The sequence below is a fragment of the Lepeophtheirus salmonis genome, chromosome 12, assembly GCF_016086655.4.
Source record: "Lepeophtheirus salmonis chromosome 12, UVic_Lsal_1.4, whole genome shotgun sequence".
NCBI lineage: Eukaryota > Metazoa > Arthropoda > Copepoda > Siphonostomatoida > Caligidae > Lepeophtheirus > Lepeophtheirus salmonis.
In genome coordinates this window covers 1,795,300-1,811,831 of record NC_052142.2, presented here as the reverse complement: position 1 = coordinate 1,811,831, position 16,532 = coordinate 1,795,300, and the positions used below count along the sequence as shown (strand labels likewise).

The following is a 16,532-nucleotide window of genomic DNA, read 5'->3' as shown; positions in this document are numbered from 1 at the left end:
TTTTAACATTAAATATCTATTTTCATTATACTGATCATTATACATAGAATTATTTTGATCTAAATCATATTAATCTTTAACGTTTTTAGTAGTATGGTTTCTAGGACACATTAAAAATAGAATGATCTCTCGGGCTGTAATGCCAATAACAAAGATCGAAGTTCCTTTTACAGTTATGCCCTATTCCATAATTTATAAATCAAGGTTGTGATTTTAAAGATTATAGTTCTAAAGATCAGAAACACGATAACAGGTTTCGAATACACTAAATTTGGATGTGATGTTGTTTTATTCAAAACAGCATTTACTCATCATCACTGCTACTATATATGAAAGAGCTATACAGATGAAATGGAGATCTCTTGTGTATGTCGAAAATATTTCAATGATTAAAACTAAAAAAATTAAAATTAAACTTTAGAAATGAATATACTCTAGTCGTTATTTGCCTCAGTATATTTATGGATAGGTTCGATGTTCGTCTATATATTCTTGTTCTATGTTGTATTCTTCTTAAATTCCTTGATTGTGTTGTTAAAATATACCGAGTACTACTATTTCTCATTTTAATCTGTTCTATCTACAAAAATCCAGATTTATTAAGTTTATATTTGATATGACTGTGTTGCCAGAAAAAAAAATGTTTATAAATATTTTCTTAAATTATTATTATGAGTTTACTATGTTTTTGTTCCTATTTCATCAGAATAAATGGTCAAAAATCCCCATATCATTGTTATTGTATTCATTTGTACATATCAGTAATAATTACACTATATAACCTTTCAGAAAAAACTAAATATATAAAAATTAAGCAAAGCAGTGACTAGAAATTTATTTTGTTAGACAATAATTGGCTTACTTACATCATGAAAACTAGAAATTTAAAACTGGCCCAACCACCATTTTATCATATTTATTGATTTCGATTTTATATTTATAAAATTTATTATGAGGTTTTTAAAAAAAGTATTTTTGAAATTGGATACAATTTGAAAATGACTTAAAGGGTGAAGATTTTTAAAGATAATAATCTCCCTTGATATTATAGTATCATTACAAATAATAAAAGAATACATTGTTTTATCAGATAGGAAGAGTTAGGAAGAAAGTTAAGTTTTTCCATATGCTTAGTTGGATTATTGATTTCATGAGTAAATTCATGTTTAATTCTACAATTAATACAAAATAATCGCAACATACCTAAATTTTGAAAACATACATCAATTGATATATCAATAAATTAATTTCAAAGTATATTTTTTCTTTCAGAGGTTTTAACTTATAAATATGTAGTTATGTAAATTTAAATCTCATCTGTAATTAATCTACGCCTTCATTACATTCTCGAATATACTCTACATATTCCATATTATAGTTGATATGTTATAAATCTAATAAAAGTGAATGTAATTTTTTTAATAAACCTTATATAAAACTATTTCTATTACGGGACTTTATGATTTATTAACGATAAATTATTTTACATTGTATTAGTATGGACTGAATAGTGGAATCATTTTTATGAACTTACATTCTATGAGAAAATATCTTTGGACAGATCGAGTACGATTGATATTTTCCCTTCTTGGTAATTCGTTGGTATTTAGTGATCAAGTTAGTATATTTTTTTATTCCAAAATAAACGATTATTTTTCTATATTTTAGGATATATTCAATTTCCTTTTTTTTTTACAACCAAATGTATTTTTGGAGCTGCATTGTAACTACAATTTTCGACCTGATCATTGTTATTCTCGTCAATACTTCACTACTTCTAAGGAAAAGGGTGCTTATTTTCTATAACTAATGTAAAATACCTAATTGAATATGTTATTGTTTTCAGGTGTTATAATGCATGGTAGTCGAAGTGCATTCCATAATATTGATCTTAACATAAGAACATTGAGGATGTTTAAATGGTTTTTAAGCTCACTTATAAATAACCCATTGTTATTTTTATATTCTATAAAAGTAATACATATAAATGCTGAATTCGATTTTTTTAGAATGGTATATAGATCAGTCGATAAAGCTACTCCAATTAAATCACATATAAAAGAATTATCAAAAGCTTTAAAAAGTGCTACAGCATGTTCTGAATTTAAAAATTTCCTATTACATTCTATTAAAATGAGCTATTTGAATTAACTTTAATACCTCAATTTCGGTATTCAAAATTATTCAATTTTTATTTTTGAAGGAAGTAAATAAAATATTTGTTATTGATTTCAAAAATAAACTAAATTTAAATTGGGGAATTAAATTCTTATAATGTCTATAAACTTATTTCAATCTGTACATGATCCCATAAGTATAATTTTCTATTATCATGATAATCAGTAGTGCTTCGTGGAACTGCAGCATCAATCAAATATTTTGATTGAAGACATAGAGACCAAGAGTAAATTAATTATTCGGTTTATTTAGTAGTTATTATGTATATCAGGATCCTAATCACCTGCCTCAATAATTTTTTCTTCAGTAGTAGAATTTTTTGTTCTATTAAGGTTGAGTAATCAATAGTCACTCCAACTTGGTCAGGCAACCCTAATAGCACAACTGTGCTTACGACACTGTACATATAGAATAAGTGTAAATACTAAACTTAATCGTTGACAAAGATTTAATCATATCTGAGAACCAATGTGAAAATTAACAATTATAAAATAATAGAAAAAAAAGGTTATATCTCAAAACAAAAAGGGAAATAGTATTCACTCTTTTTGATTCATTACATGTGATAAAAAAAATATCCTTCCACGTATTTCATCTCTACTAGATATAATTGATTTTTTTTTATTAATGAACGCTTGAAGTTTTAATTAATTATTGTTAAAATATTGGATAAAAATTGGTCATAAGACCAACAAATTAACCATAATTCCAATTTATAAAATATTATTGAACGTCTTTCCAGCATGTGTTAAAGGAAACAAATCATTTATATTTATGAATCGAATATGTATTTCTGTTTCTGTAAATATGTTCTATTAAAAACGAAGACCATTTATCCTGAATTAAAACAGCAAAATATTATTTTTTTACAAAACTTAACAGCTTTTTGGATACTAGTTCTTAAAATGTTCAATTTATTAGTTGAATATTTCCCTTCCGATATGAACAACTAAATTCTTTCTGACAAAATATTAGAGGCTAAAATGTATTGCAAAAACAAATAAACAATATAATAAGATAATTAAATAAAAAATAACAAAAAGAATGTGTAAAACAAGATGTATAAAATTACAAAGTGTAAAATATAATACACTACTTCCCTTCTTTATAGTTTGGGCAGAACATTGATTACTCATAAAAGTGTACTGTTATAGATTACGCTTTATATAGTCCAATGTAAAACATGTGAATCACACACAGTGTTACCTTGGTACCACAAAATATACAGTATATTTTCTTATTAGCTGTTCTTGTTTCTTCTTCTTTTCTCCTAACCAGTATTTTTAAGCTGTGCACAATTCCTAACAATCATTTAACAATAGTTCCATAGTATTACCAACTGATTTCTGGCCTTTTTTCTGTTTCTTTTCGGATGAAAGGTTGTGTAATACAATAAAAGGAACGATGTACACAATATACACTTATTTTATTTACTCACAAATGCACCAGTAAACAATACCTTTACATGTCCTTCCGTCCACAATCCAGTTCTACCAAATATACCTGTTTATATGTAATAGAGTTTTTGTGTTTGAGATTCATTTATGGGTGTCCACACCGGTGGTTCCTAGGAGGCTAAAACTTTGCATGGGTGCATCTTTTGAACCTGGTCAGGCTATAAGGTATCATATTTAATACCTAAAACACAAAAATTGTTTATTGGAGCTCAAGGAGACAACATAGGGCTTTTAAAAATATAAAGGTGACTGCCGTCTCAAAAACAACTACAGCTAATTGGATGTTTTCTAATTTTTTTTTGAATCAAAATAGTTATGGGCAAAAAAAGAAAGAAAGATATGAAAGCTTCTTGGTTCCACCATGAGTTTTTTCCAATACGAATAATCCATCATGTCTAAAGTCTAATTATAATTAATAATTAAGTAAACATCTTCCATTCGAATTATTGTCTTGTTCGTTTATTTTTCTTTAATCATATATTACAAAATATTGCTTATTTTGTTTTTGGTTTGAACACATTAATCGTTAGCAGATATGAATATCATATGTCCTCAAAAGCGGGAACGGGTTTTTGCATTTGGTAGTCCTTATAATACTAGAAGCTGTCATCATTATTTTTTTCATTCATGAGGAGGAAACATCAAAATTCATGATCATTAATCAGATATAAATAAGTAACCTGTAACTACGAACTACGTATTGATTATTTTCATGAGTTTTAGTAACGTGTAAAGTTGCTTCATAATGAAGTTTGACATAAAATATTGACTTGAGATTTGGTTTTGTTACTACAATAATTCATTACGTTTCTTGTGTTGTGTTGGTTGGTCCTTTTCATGGTTTTTTTTTGGGTTCCCTTATCTCATTAATTTGGAAAAATGTTAACAAAGCCGACTATAAAACTATTACAAATTTTGCCGTAAAAAGTATCAGCAACGTTCTTGGCTCAGATTTCAGAGGCGAAAGACTGAAGGGTTTATTACCGACTGAGCTTCATATTGTATTAAAGCAGCCCAAAACCTTAAACAACATTTTCCAATTATGTTGTGTGTTACTTGTCTAGCTCATGGCCTGAACAGAATAGCAACACTCTGTCGTGATTATTTCGAAAATCTCATCTCTGAAGTGAGGAAAGTATTTGTTTAATTCAGGTTATACAAAACGTAAATTTACTGTTTTATGCCAAGTTCCCCTCCCACCAGCACCTATCCTAACGCGTTAGGGATCTTGGCTTAAAGCAGTGCAATCTATGCCTAGCACTTCCATTCAGTCAAACAGTATATTAATGGTATGGATGAAAATAATGATGCTATAAAAAAGTAAATGATGTTTTGAAGAATGAATCCTTTTTGTCAGAAATATTGTTTATTCAAAACAATTTGAATCCAATACAAGTAGCTATTAATGTATTGGAAAAGATATTACCACTACTCACAAGTGTAACTATCGTCGAAAATCTATGCCGAGATATTACACTTGAACTTTTCTAAACTAAATGTCTGGAGATGATAAAGAAAAACAAAGAACACATCGAATTGAGAGAATTGGCACCGGAAACCATCAATCACGATAACGATTTTTTAAATACAAAAACACTTTTATTGTTAACTGTGATTGTGAGAGAGTTTTCAATGTGATGTCAGACATAGGTATACCAAAAAGGTCCTGCTTCACGGAGCATTATGTCAAGGATATTATGATAGTGAAATGGAACACTGATTTATGAAGATAGGTAAATGTTATCATAAATGATACAAGTATTATTATTATTATTTACTTAGTTTTTATCTAATTAATTTCTTATATTTTTAAGTAGTTAAATTTCATAATGGAATCGTTTTAAAAAGATAGATTAAAATGTAATAGGTATGTATTATTTAAAATTAAAGTAACAATTTTGAATTATTTATTAATATTATTATATTTAAAAATTATGAGATCATTGAACTATCCTCATAGTTAATACCAATGTTTCGTTTGATTATCATATTCTTGACGTGAGCCTTCGTCAGACGGGATTTTTTTTGGCTACATTTATGTACGACATCACGTTGGAAACCCTTTTGGAATAAAATTTAACGATATAAGTGTTTTTGTATTTTAAAAACTCTATATCGTGATTGATAGTTTATGGTGCCAATTTTCTAAATTTGTTGTATCCTTATCATCTACAGACATTAATTTTGAAAGGTTCAAGCGTAATATCTTGGATAGATTTTATACAATAGTTACACTTGGGAGTAGCGATGATTTCTCTTTCAAAGCTTCATTGGTTGCCTGGATTGGATTTAAATTGTATTGAATAAACATTATTTTATACAAAAGAGGATCATTCTTCAATACATCTTTTGTTTTATAAATTGCATCATAGTTTCCATACATAACATTCATATACTCTTTGACGGAATTAATGTGCTTGGCGTAGTAGTCAATTCTTTAGATCATCTGAATTAAAAAATATATATATTTACTGCAGAGATGAGTGTTTGTATTTTAAAATAAATTAGGTCAGAAAGTTGCTATTCTGTTCAGCCTATGACCAAGACAAGTGATATACAACATAATTGGAAAATGTTGTTTAAGGTTTTCAGTTGCTTTAATATAATATGAAGCTCCGTTGGTAATACCTTCCAAATAAATGAGATAAGGACGACCCAAAAATTAACAATATAAAGGGCCAATTAACACTGCAGTCATGGACCGTTGTCGAAGTCCAGTACAAGAAATATATTCTTCCCCTCAAGTTTTTGAAAATCCTGGTCAACACTTCTTTGAGACTCGATTGACTTGGTATTACTTTTCCAGTGTAAATTTCCATAAACTTAACAAAATTTGGATGATTAACGATATGGAGTGGAATATTGCAGGAGACGAGCATTTTGGCTATATCTTCTGTAAAATTGGAATGTTCTTAACTGGAATTAATTATTAGAGTTGTGCACAGTTTCAAATTCCTTTCGTGAATTTGAGATTTACTATGTTGTTCTATTCTGAATATCTTCTGTCAAAAATTTATAATCCTCTTCGTAACTCCATACATCTTTACATAAATTATAAGCGATCAAATAATATTTATCAGTAAATTTACTCCTTACCTCTTACTCTACTCTCTTATGCTATTGAATAATTTTGAAATACAATATTTTTAATTAAGTACAATGAAAAGTGCCTTGGAATAAACACGCTTGATTTTTTTTTTTTTTTAAATATATGTATTAGTGGCATTATATGAAATCTTTTTTTATTTTAAAATGTGTAAAGGAAGATTTTAAAACTATCAAATTATTATGAGATCTATTTTTAACTAGTACAGTAAACAATTTCATTTGTGTTTATATGAAACTCGAGTAAATATGTAACATGAATAAAAATTTCAATAACATTTATATGATTTTGTTTGTCTCAACGATGACAATGGAAATTATTTATGGTGCACTGCATAATATTGAATCTGATTCTTGGCAATAATAATTTTGCAATTAAGAAGAACTACATTTTTTTAGATTAGATTTTTAGGATTAGATAAATAAACTTCAACACAGCAGTTTCTTGTGCATATAACTCTCTCCATACCTTTGTTCAGAGAATTGCCATTACACATGAATTACTAGATACATGGATGAGTGGAAATTTTATAAGTCAACGAAAGCTCAGAAGCTCACATTTTTTTTATTAATAATAACGAAGGAAAAATATGTTAACTCCTCAGTTGTCCTTCATAAATACATTGAATGATGACATAAATAAATAGTTGTATTTGAATTTTTATACAGGGAGTGAGCTACAAGTCTTACATTGGCATATTTTGGATTTAAAAAATTAATGTAATATTTATAAACAATGTAAATATAACTGACTATAATTATCCGTATAAACCTTCTAAATTCATTTTATACTACATTTTATAATAGTACTTTTATTAACAAAATAGATGCCATCTTGATGAATCTTGTAAAATTGGAAAAGTTGCTTGAAAAAATGTTAAAGAGCATAAGAAGCTTCTTTTCATCAATTTCCTAGCAAAAATGGAAAGCTTTGGTTTTCTTTCTTTCTTTCCATTTCTTTTAGAGCAGCTCACAGCTAATCTAATAAAACGTCATGACAGCTAAGCTGCTCTACTCTCAAACATTCTTCAAATTGGGAGGGTTACCACGTTAATTTTTTTTTTTTTTTTTGTAAGTGAGATTATTATTTATATTAAATAAAAGAAGGTAAGTCTTCCCCTCCGACAAGCTTTATCCTATACGAATTTTCCCAGCACTAGTAATCCCAGTACAAATTTTCCCTATGCAAATTTTCCGTATGCAAGCTCTCCTGACACCACTTAGATTAACTCGCTTATCCTCTTCCTAATTCCCCTTTTTAAATGGTATTTAATATGCGTTCTTCCTTTTTCTGTTACTATGTGAGATTTACATTACACACACACAATTTATTTTAATTATATATATATACTATATATTCAAAACCAGTCATTCATTTACAAGTAAATGTGGTGTATTGCAATTAACTTAATTAAAATAATAATGCTATAGTTTCATTATGTATAAAACAAAACGTGTCTTAATAGCGGAGTTTTTAATATTGTATTTATCATAGTTTAGTGTTGTGCTCTTACGTTTTCTTCGCTCTGCATAAATAATAGTAAGTCAGCTTCCTTTTTATTGGTTTAATTAGCCCGTATCGGTTGGCATGTGGCTTATAATAGATCGATTAATTAATAATTGTGTCGTTACGTCATCTCTTTCCTTGGGTGACGTCATTTCTCTTGGGGTGAGTGGCTTCTCCTTGACTCTGAGCTATCTTAGCAAAAGAATATGGCTAATCCATTCCTACCTTCAAAACAACCCCCCCGACAAAGAAAGTAACTCTGAAAGAGATGCACTCCCTCGCACACTTTACTCAAGAGCGTTAGGTACGCAAGTAAATGAAAAATTTAAGGAAAGAAAATCAATTAACTTGAATAGTAATAGAAAATTTATGAGTGAGACTTTTGTGTTTCTCATTGAAAATGAAGAGGGGTCACCTTTTAGACAAGACAATTTACGGCATGCCAATTTTTATGACATTGCTATTAAATTTGGTTTTAAAGATCACGAATTAGAGGGTGCTAACCCTAGATTTGGTTTTGGACAGGCATGTTTCTACTCTAAGTATCCAATTTATGTTAGAGGAAGGTTAGATGACTTAAAAGAAGTACACCCTCATTCTTTGAAATGTGCCGGGGTATGGCCAGAGATGTTAATTTAAAATTGAAGAGAATCGATAAAATACATTTTGACAGGGATACAATAACGTTGATTAATACATTTAAACGTATCAATGAAATTAAAGCATTCGATTGGTTGAAACAATTTGGCAAAATAACTGGTCATTATTCCAAAAAAGAATCCGTCAGACAGATTTGTTGACGATAAATATCAAAACTATAAAGAAGTATGGATGGATGTAGATTATGGAGTGGAAATTGTGGCCAAAACTCATATAATTCCTCATGTTGCCCCTATTAATGGTTGTCTAATTAAATTAAGATTTAAAGGAGCTCAATTGGAGAGCCAAAACAGTTTTAGCTTTGGGCATAACAAGTTCGACTGCGAGAACGTAAGAATTAAAGCTCAGGTGTAAAGGAAGTCTTTAAAAGTTTCTCTGGCTTCAATGGACTTATCAAATAATAGTACATTGAAAAACAGTTCTAATATGATGAATAAATCAGGCCAGAATTCTTCTGAGAGAGTACATGAATCATTAGTCTCTAGACTTCTTGCTATTGAGAGTATATTGACTGAAGAAAGCGCTAAAAAAGGTAGTTACATGGACTCCTGTAAGTAGACCGCGCAAACATGAATTCAAATATCCGTGCAACATAGGTCCATTGAAAAAAAACAATGCAACGTGTTTAGTAAGATAATAAGTCATAAAGTAATAAATAATAACTATTAGTTACATTGTGGACGCCATCTTTATTGTGTTTTGTAATTCCAATCATGCCCACAATGTGTTGTGCTACAAGGTATAGAACAGGCTATGGCAACGAGCCAAAACAGTCTGATGTTACGATCCATCTGTGGCCAAACAAAGAGAGAAACCCCGGACTTGATACCCCCTTACTGAGAGCCATTCCAAGAGAAATAGATCTAAAGAAGACAGATTAGGTACCATCCAAAAGTACAAAGCTGTGTTCCCTAAATTTCAACGAATCTGTGAGTCTAAAAGAAGTCAGACCCTTGGCAAGGCTCTATAGAATAGGTAAGACAGCTGCTCACTTTTGATGCGTATGCTTATAACTGTCCTTCTTTTACAGGTACCTCAAACCAGATGTTGTACCATCCCTATGGCTCAACTACCTCTCAACTCCTAAAGCGTCATCAAGGCCAACTCAAGCTGCGATCACGTTACGCAGGGCTCAACAGTTCAATAAAATGAGTTCTGTAGAAGAACAGACAGATTTGGAGGGAATTTTTTTTTACCACCTTTAGATTTGAAATTATCCCTTATTTACTTTGTATGGGAAGACATGCTAATTGTTTTAATTCCTAAAAAAGGAAATGGAACGGATATAAGTCATTGGCGACCAATAACAATCCTTAATTAATCATATCGAACTCTTTCAGGTATTATTGCAAAAAAAATGGAACTAATATTGAATATGAAAATAGCTACCGATCAAAAGGTTTTTCCTAAACATAGAAAAGTATATGATGTTTCAAGAAATATATAATGTGCAGTGAATATGAGGGGAAAATTTGGAGCTATAGCGGTCGTAGATTTTAGTAAAGCATTCGATTCCGTTCGTCACGACTATATTCTCAAGGCAGTTAAGCATTTTTTATCAAAACGTTTTTAAAATCCAAGTATAGTCCTCCTTCTCACCGGTTCATCTATTTGCTATTATGTTGGAGGGAAATGTGAGTTATTTTATATTTCTAGAACGTAGCTGCAAGCAAGGATGTCCCTCAGCTTCTTTACTGTTTGTCATCGCCATTGAAAGACCAGCTTCAACCTTGACCCGTAAATATTGTGGATTTGGGATTAATTTTATTGATTCTAAACTTTTAATCAATCTTTATGCAGAAGATGTCACACTGTATATAGAGGTTAATTCAGAATTACAGCATGTCCAAAGATTGGAAATAGTGTTGTCTTATATCGAGAAGTTTAAGATAAAATCAAGGCTCTGCTTAAACGTTAAAAAGACTAGTGTTCTCCCAATTGGGCTGTCGTTTCCTGCTGATAGTATGGTCATTGCTGGTTGTCCCGTAACCAACAAGCTTGTAATGGGATGGCTTGAATATGGAACAAATTGAGAAACAGAGGATAATTGGACTTCACTAAACGTTAAATTAGCTAATAAGGTTAGAAAATGGAGAAACTTCAACTTACAAAATTTTATTTATCTTTATAATACCCAAATTGTTCTGCTTGTTTTGTATAAAGCAACATCCTTCCCTATAGTAGCCCATAAAGCTTTAAATGCAAAAAAAAAAAAAAAAAAAAAAAAATGTTTGTCATACCTTTTCTATAAATCTTATATTTCTGGTGTAGGTAGACCTAGAAATCATTAAGGGGAAGAACTCATTCTTTTTGCATCGATTCATCCAAAAATTGATTAAAAAAATTCTAAAGGAGCTTTCAACTAAGGCGGAGCAAGAGTGGAGAACAGTTGTCTCTAGCTCACCCGTTTATAAGTGGGTAATGTTGGATTCTGATCTCTCTAATGGTTTGATTGAATCCCTTTCCCCAACATGGGATGTGATACAGAATTTGGAATGGTGAGCCTAAGTATGAATCCTGTACGACAGTGGATATAATTAGTAAAAATTACAGGAAAAAGTATTATTTTAAAATCCAGATGGATCCAGTAAATTTGGAAATTGAAGCTCTCCCAAAAAATATCTTAACTATCCAATACATAACTGAAAGCTTTCTTTACAATTACGGTCGGTTTTTATTTCGTCTGATAGGTATTCGTGTTTTTATGGATTACCAATGGCCTGGCACTTGAAAATGGAATATCCGGTGGCAGATATGGATGAGGTGAAGATATTATGCAACAGGTTTTTGGATGCCCTTGTGCTATGGGAGTCTTGGCGAAGTCGTATTTTAAAATCTTTTTCTAATATAGTAGATGGTAAGAAGTTCGTAGCACAATTTCAAATATCCTTAGGTTGTATTTATTTCAATTATCCCTTTAAGACTGTGGTAAGCCATTTAATTTTGTGGCTCATGCTTTTAGTAATTGTCAGGCTCTGCGGATACTGAGATCAATTTGAAGGGAGTAACGGAAAGAACGATTTTTCCAATTCTACTATCTGGATTATCGAGTAGAAAAGTTAATGCTCCAGAAAAGGCCAAAGCAATAGAGTATGCCATTTTAAATAGCAAAGCTCTTATCGTGGAGAAATGTATAAATTTCAAACGTTTAAACGCAGGGGAATTAAGCGCAATTCTTATTGCTGCAGCTGCTCCCTATACTGCTTTTTACGGTTAAAATTCCAGATGATAACATCTCAACTTGGAAGTTTGCTGGAGATTTAATTAAATTCCATTCTTCATTCTCAGTAACATACTTTATGGTTTTGTGTGAGATTATTCGCCATTTTAAGTAGTTCAAATCTTTTATTCCGAAAGAGTCATTTGAATGTTTTCATTTTTTTTTTGTTATTCTAGTCCTTTTTTGGTAATTTTTTAGTCACTTTTTGAACTTTCAAGAACTTGTTCTTGGTTTATTGGTTAGTCATCGTTTTAAACGTGTGTATTGGACTGCATTGTTGTATTTTTTGTTTTGTTGTTGTTGTTTTTTTCAAGGAAAGTCATTTTAAAATAAAATGTTTATTTATATCTGTATGATGCAACTTTTTAGATAAATAAAGAGATTTAAAATATATATATACATAATACTATTATGTCTCTTTGCCTAGATGAGGTGACAGTGAGGAGTAAAGGATATAGGCAAGGATAAAGAGAAAAAGTGACTATATTCTCTAAAGCTCTACAAGACGCTAGTTTTAACACAAACGTGTACATACACAGAAGGTAAAACAATAAAAGGTAGATTACTAAAATTATTGTATTAATATATTAGGCAAACACAGGTTTAGATTTATCAGTCATTTAATTAAAATGCACGAAAGTAAACATAGACGCTGGGATGATCAACTTTTTAGTTTTTTATCAGCATGTAATATTAATTTAAGGGGGTTAACACATCTACCCTGTGTGTGCAAGTATAAGTGTATATATTGGTATAAATATAGATAAATGATATCGGGAGAAGAGTTGCTCAAACAAAAAGATTATTGTTTTTTTAATGATTATACCATCTTTATTACAATTTAATCAATATTTAAAGTTTTAAAACAATTGAAAAAAAAATAATCCAAGATATAATTATAATATTGGCATACGTAAACCTTTTCTGACTGTTTGTGTACGTTTCTCCTGTTCTTTTTCTCTCTCTGCTTCCCGTGACCCACACATTTTAAATTAGCGTACGTGCGTTGTGGTTTTGTTCGAAGGCATACCAAGGAGGAAGAAGAAGAAGAAATAAAAAAGGAATATCCACTTAAACAATAAGCGCTTGCTCATAAGTAAGGGTGATAATTTTGGTAAGAATAGAAAAACGTGCGAGGAGAAGAGAAGAAATACTTATGGCATCATTGATTAAATAATTTACATCTTCTATCAATCAAGAATGTTATCATTCCCGCCTTTATTATTCAATATTAATATAATATTAGATGGTAATAGTCGATAGAGAACTGAATAAAATGCCTAAAATGACGTTGCCTTCTGTCTGGATATCTGAAAATGTAGGCCCAGGAATTTGGAAAATACTAACCGGATGAGTAACAGATGGTTTGTCGGATTTGTCGATATAAATCTGCCTTTAGTCCCCTGTTTAGAATTACACGCCACTCAATATCCTCATCTCATATCAAGAGCATGGATATTCATCTAAAAAATCAAGTTAATGATGAATACATCAAGTCAGACTTTAACTCTGATCTCACAAAGATGTTTATTGAATGTAATATAACCTTATCCATGGCTAATCATCCTACGTTCAAAAAAGTTATGGAGAAATACACGGGTAAACCTATCCCTTCCCGAGGATCCATTATTAAATTAATGGAGGATGTTGGTACTGATGGCATTTATAGAAATACATATAAAAATGTTTTGAGTCATCCACACCAAATGACGATCAAGTTATCAGTAAAAAGTATAAAATATTTACTAATTTCCAAATGGAACTCTGAATTTTGTACTATTTAACAGTCAGTATTCAATTTTTTTCAGAAAACTCATAAAAGGCAAAAACAACTGCATAAATGGTCACAACAAAAGGGGTAGTTACATTGGGTGTAGCATTATAACTAGCAATTGTGTATATCCTTCATGATAATAGTATGTTGTTATATAAGCATAAATAACGGGGGAAATATCTTTTTTGATGCTCTTAATAAGGAGTAATATCGCTGGACATTACTACATAAATAGCTTTTACTCTAAATCTTTAAGATGGATTAATTTCTAACATTTTTTTTATTAGTATATTTATTGCCTAATTTTATGATTTTGATATTTACTTTATTATTAATAATTAGTTAGATCTCATCGGTAGAGATATATCTATCCTGTGCACAATTGTATATAGCAACTTCCACATGAAGAAGAGGGGTGATTATCTTTTTGATTAAACTCCACGTCTCGCTTGTGTTTGCAACCTAAAGTTATGACATATTGAACTGGATTCCGGTGTCAGAACAAGAAAATATTATTTAGATCAATCTATTATTTCAATATTCTGTATATATAATTTATTGTTATTTGTTATATGATTCCAATTGTTTAATTTTGTATATTTAACATAAATGTATGATGATATATTTTTTAGTATGTAGATTATATCTAATTCTTTTTTAAACTTGGAACTTCAAATATATTTCGAAATACTCTACTTTGTTGTTTCATTAGCTATTTTTCTGAAATAAGGTTTATATTGAATTACAATTTCATGGAGTGTGACGTTTTCAAATATACTGTAACGGATAAAAAACGGCTAAGTCAATTATACGTAGTATATCTTCATTAAACATTTTGCTAATAAATACTTTCGTTATACCCTCAAAGATCATAATAAAGTAGGCAGATCATAATCATATTAGTATTTCAAACAATGATACCATATGTCTTTTTTCCCCCCTTCTACTTGCACGCGTTTTTCTCTACAATATTATCAACTTTACTCATAAGTGATAGTTAAAGGTCGATAACCCTGTAGAGAAAAACGCGTGTGAGGAAGGGGGGAAAAAAGACATATGATATCATTGTTTAAAATACTGATGTGATTATCATTGCCTGCTTTATTATGATTTTTGAGGGTATAACGAATGTATTTATTAGCAAAATGTTTAATGAATATTTTACTAATGTATAATTGATTTAGACGATTTTTATCCGTTACAGTAGATTTGAAACGTCACACTCCATGAAATTGTATTCATTATGAATCGTATTCTCAGAATAATAGCTAATGAAACGACAAAGTAGAGTATTTGAAATATATTTGAAGCTCAAAGTTTAAAAAAGAAGGCTTTAATTAAATATAATCTACATACTAAAAAATAAACCATTAAACATTTAAGTTAATATACAAAATTAAACAATTAAAATCATATAACTATTAATAATAATAAATTATAAATAAAGAATATTGAAATAATAGATTGATCCAGATAATTTTTCTTGTTCTAACATCGGAATTCAGTTAAATATGTCATAACTTTAGGTTGCAAACACAAGCGAGACGTGGAGTTTAATCAAAAAGATAATCACCCTCTTCTTCATGTAGAAGTTGCTATACACAATTGTGCACAGGATAGATATATCTCTACCGATGAGATCTAACTAATTATTAATAATAAAGTAAATGTCAAAATCATAAAATTAGACAAGAAATATATTAATAAAAAAATGTTAGAAATAAATTCATCTTAAAGATTTAGAGCAAAAGCTAATTATGTAGTAATGTCTGGCGATATTACTCCTTATTAAGAGCATCAAAAATATTTTCCCCGTTATTAAGGTGCTTATATAACAACATACTATTATCATGAAGGATATACACAATTGTTAATTATAATGCAACACCCAATGTAACTACCCTCGTTGTTGTGACCATTTAAACAGTTATTTTTGCCTTTTATGAGTTCTCTGAACACCATTTCTTGGAGCCCATCAACCATAGCTAAGCCTTAAGGGATAAAAAAGTAATATTTAATGACTATGTAATATTGGAAAACCTAATTATCATACCTAAGTCTTAAAACGAAGTAAGAAGTCTCAGACAAACTAGTTGCAAACCATCCAAAGCTACTACCCCCGTTGTTGTGACCATTTAAGCCGTTGTTTTTGCCCTTTACTGAGTTGTGTATCATAATTCTTGATATGTTTAGCTAAAATAGAATCATATTTTATGGTTAGATTTAAAAAAAATTGAATACTTACTGTGAGATAGTACAAAATTCAGAGTTCCATTTCGATATTCGTAAATACTTGTTACTGATAACTTGATCGTCATTTGGTGTGGATGACTCAAAACATTTTATATGTAATTCTATAAATGACATCAGTAACAACATCCTCCATTAATTTAATGATGGTTCCTGGGGAAGGGATATGTTTACCCTTGTATTTCTCCATAAATTTTTGAACGTAGATGATTAGCAATGGATAAGGTTATATTACATGCAATAAGCATCGTTGTGAGATCAAAGTTAAAGTCTGACTTGATGTATTCATCGTTAAATTGATTTTATAGATGAATATCCATACTCTAGTTATGAGATGAGGATAATGAGTGGCGTGTAATTCTAGACAGGGGACTAAAGGCA

General features: G+C 29.9%; 1 protein-coding gene and 1 long non-coding RNA gene across 2 annotated transcripts in view; both read left to right on the top strand.

The window, feature by feature from the left end:
• Positions 1 to 2,266, top strand: part of shams (glucoside xylosyltransferase 1 shams) — a 53,706-nt gene extending 51,440 nt beyond the window's left edge. Inside the window, exons 4-6 of the mRNA XM_040722582.2 lie at positions 1,498 to 1,617; positions 1,669 to 1,789; positions 1,847 to 2,266. Coding sequence (XP_040578516.1) covers positions 1,498 to 1,617; positions 1,669 to 1,789; positions 1,847 to 2,151 — 546 coding nt within the window. The 3' untranslated portion in view covers positions 2,152 to 2,266. The remainder of the gene's footprint in view (positions 1 to 1,497; positions 1,618 to 1,668; positions 1,790 to 1,846) is intronic.
• A 5,840-nt stretch (positions 2,267 to 8,106) lies between these two features.
• On the top strand, positions 8,107 to 12,520 carry LOC139906671 (uncharacterized). Its single transcript, XR_011782376.1, has 6 exons — positions 8,107 to 9,882; positions 9,938 to 10,644; positions 10,708 to 10,988; positions 11,179 to 11,405; positions 11,461 to 11,764; positions 11,830 to 12,520. It is a non-coding gene; the product is annotated as an uncharacterized lncRNA (long non-coding RNA).
• The last annotated feature ends 4,012 nt before the right edge of the window (positions 12,521 to 16,532 follow it).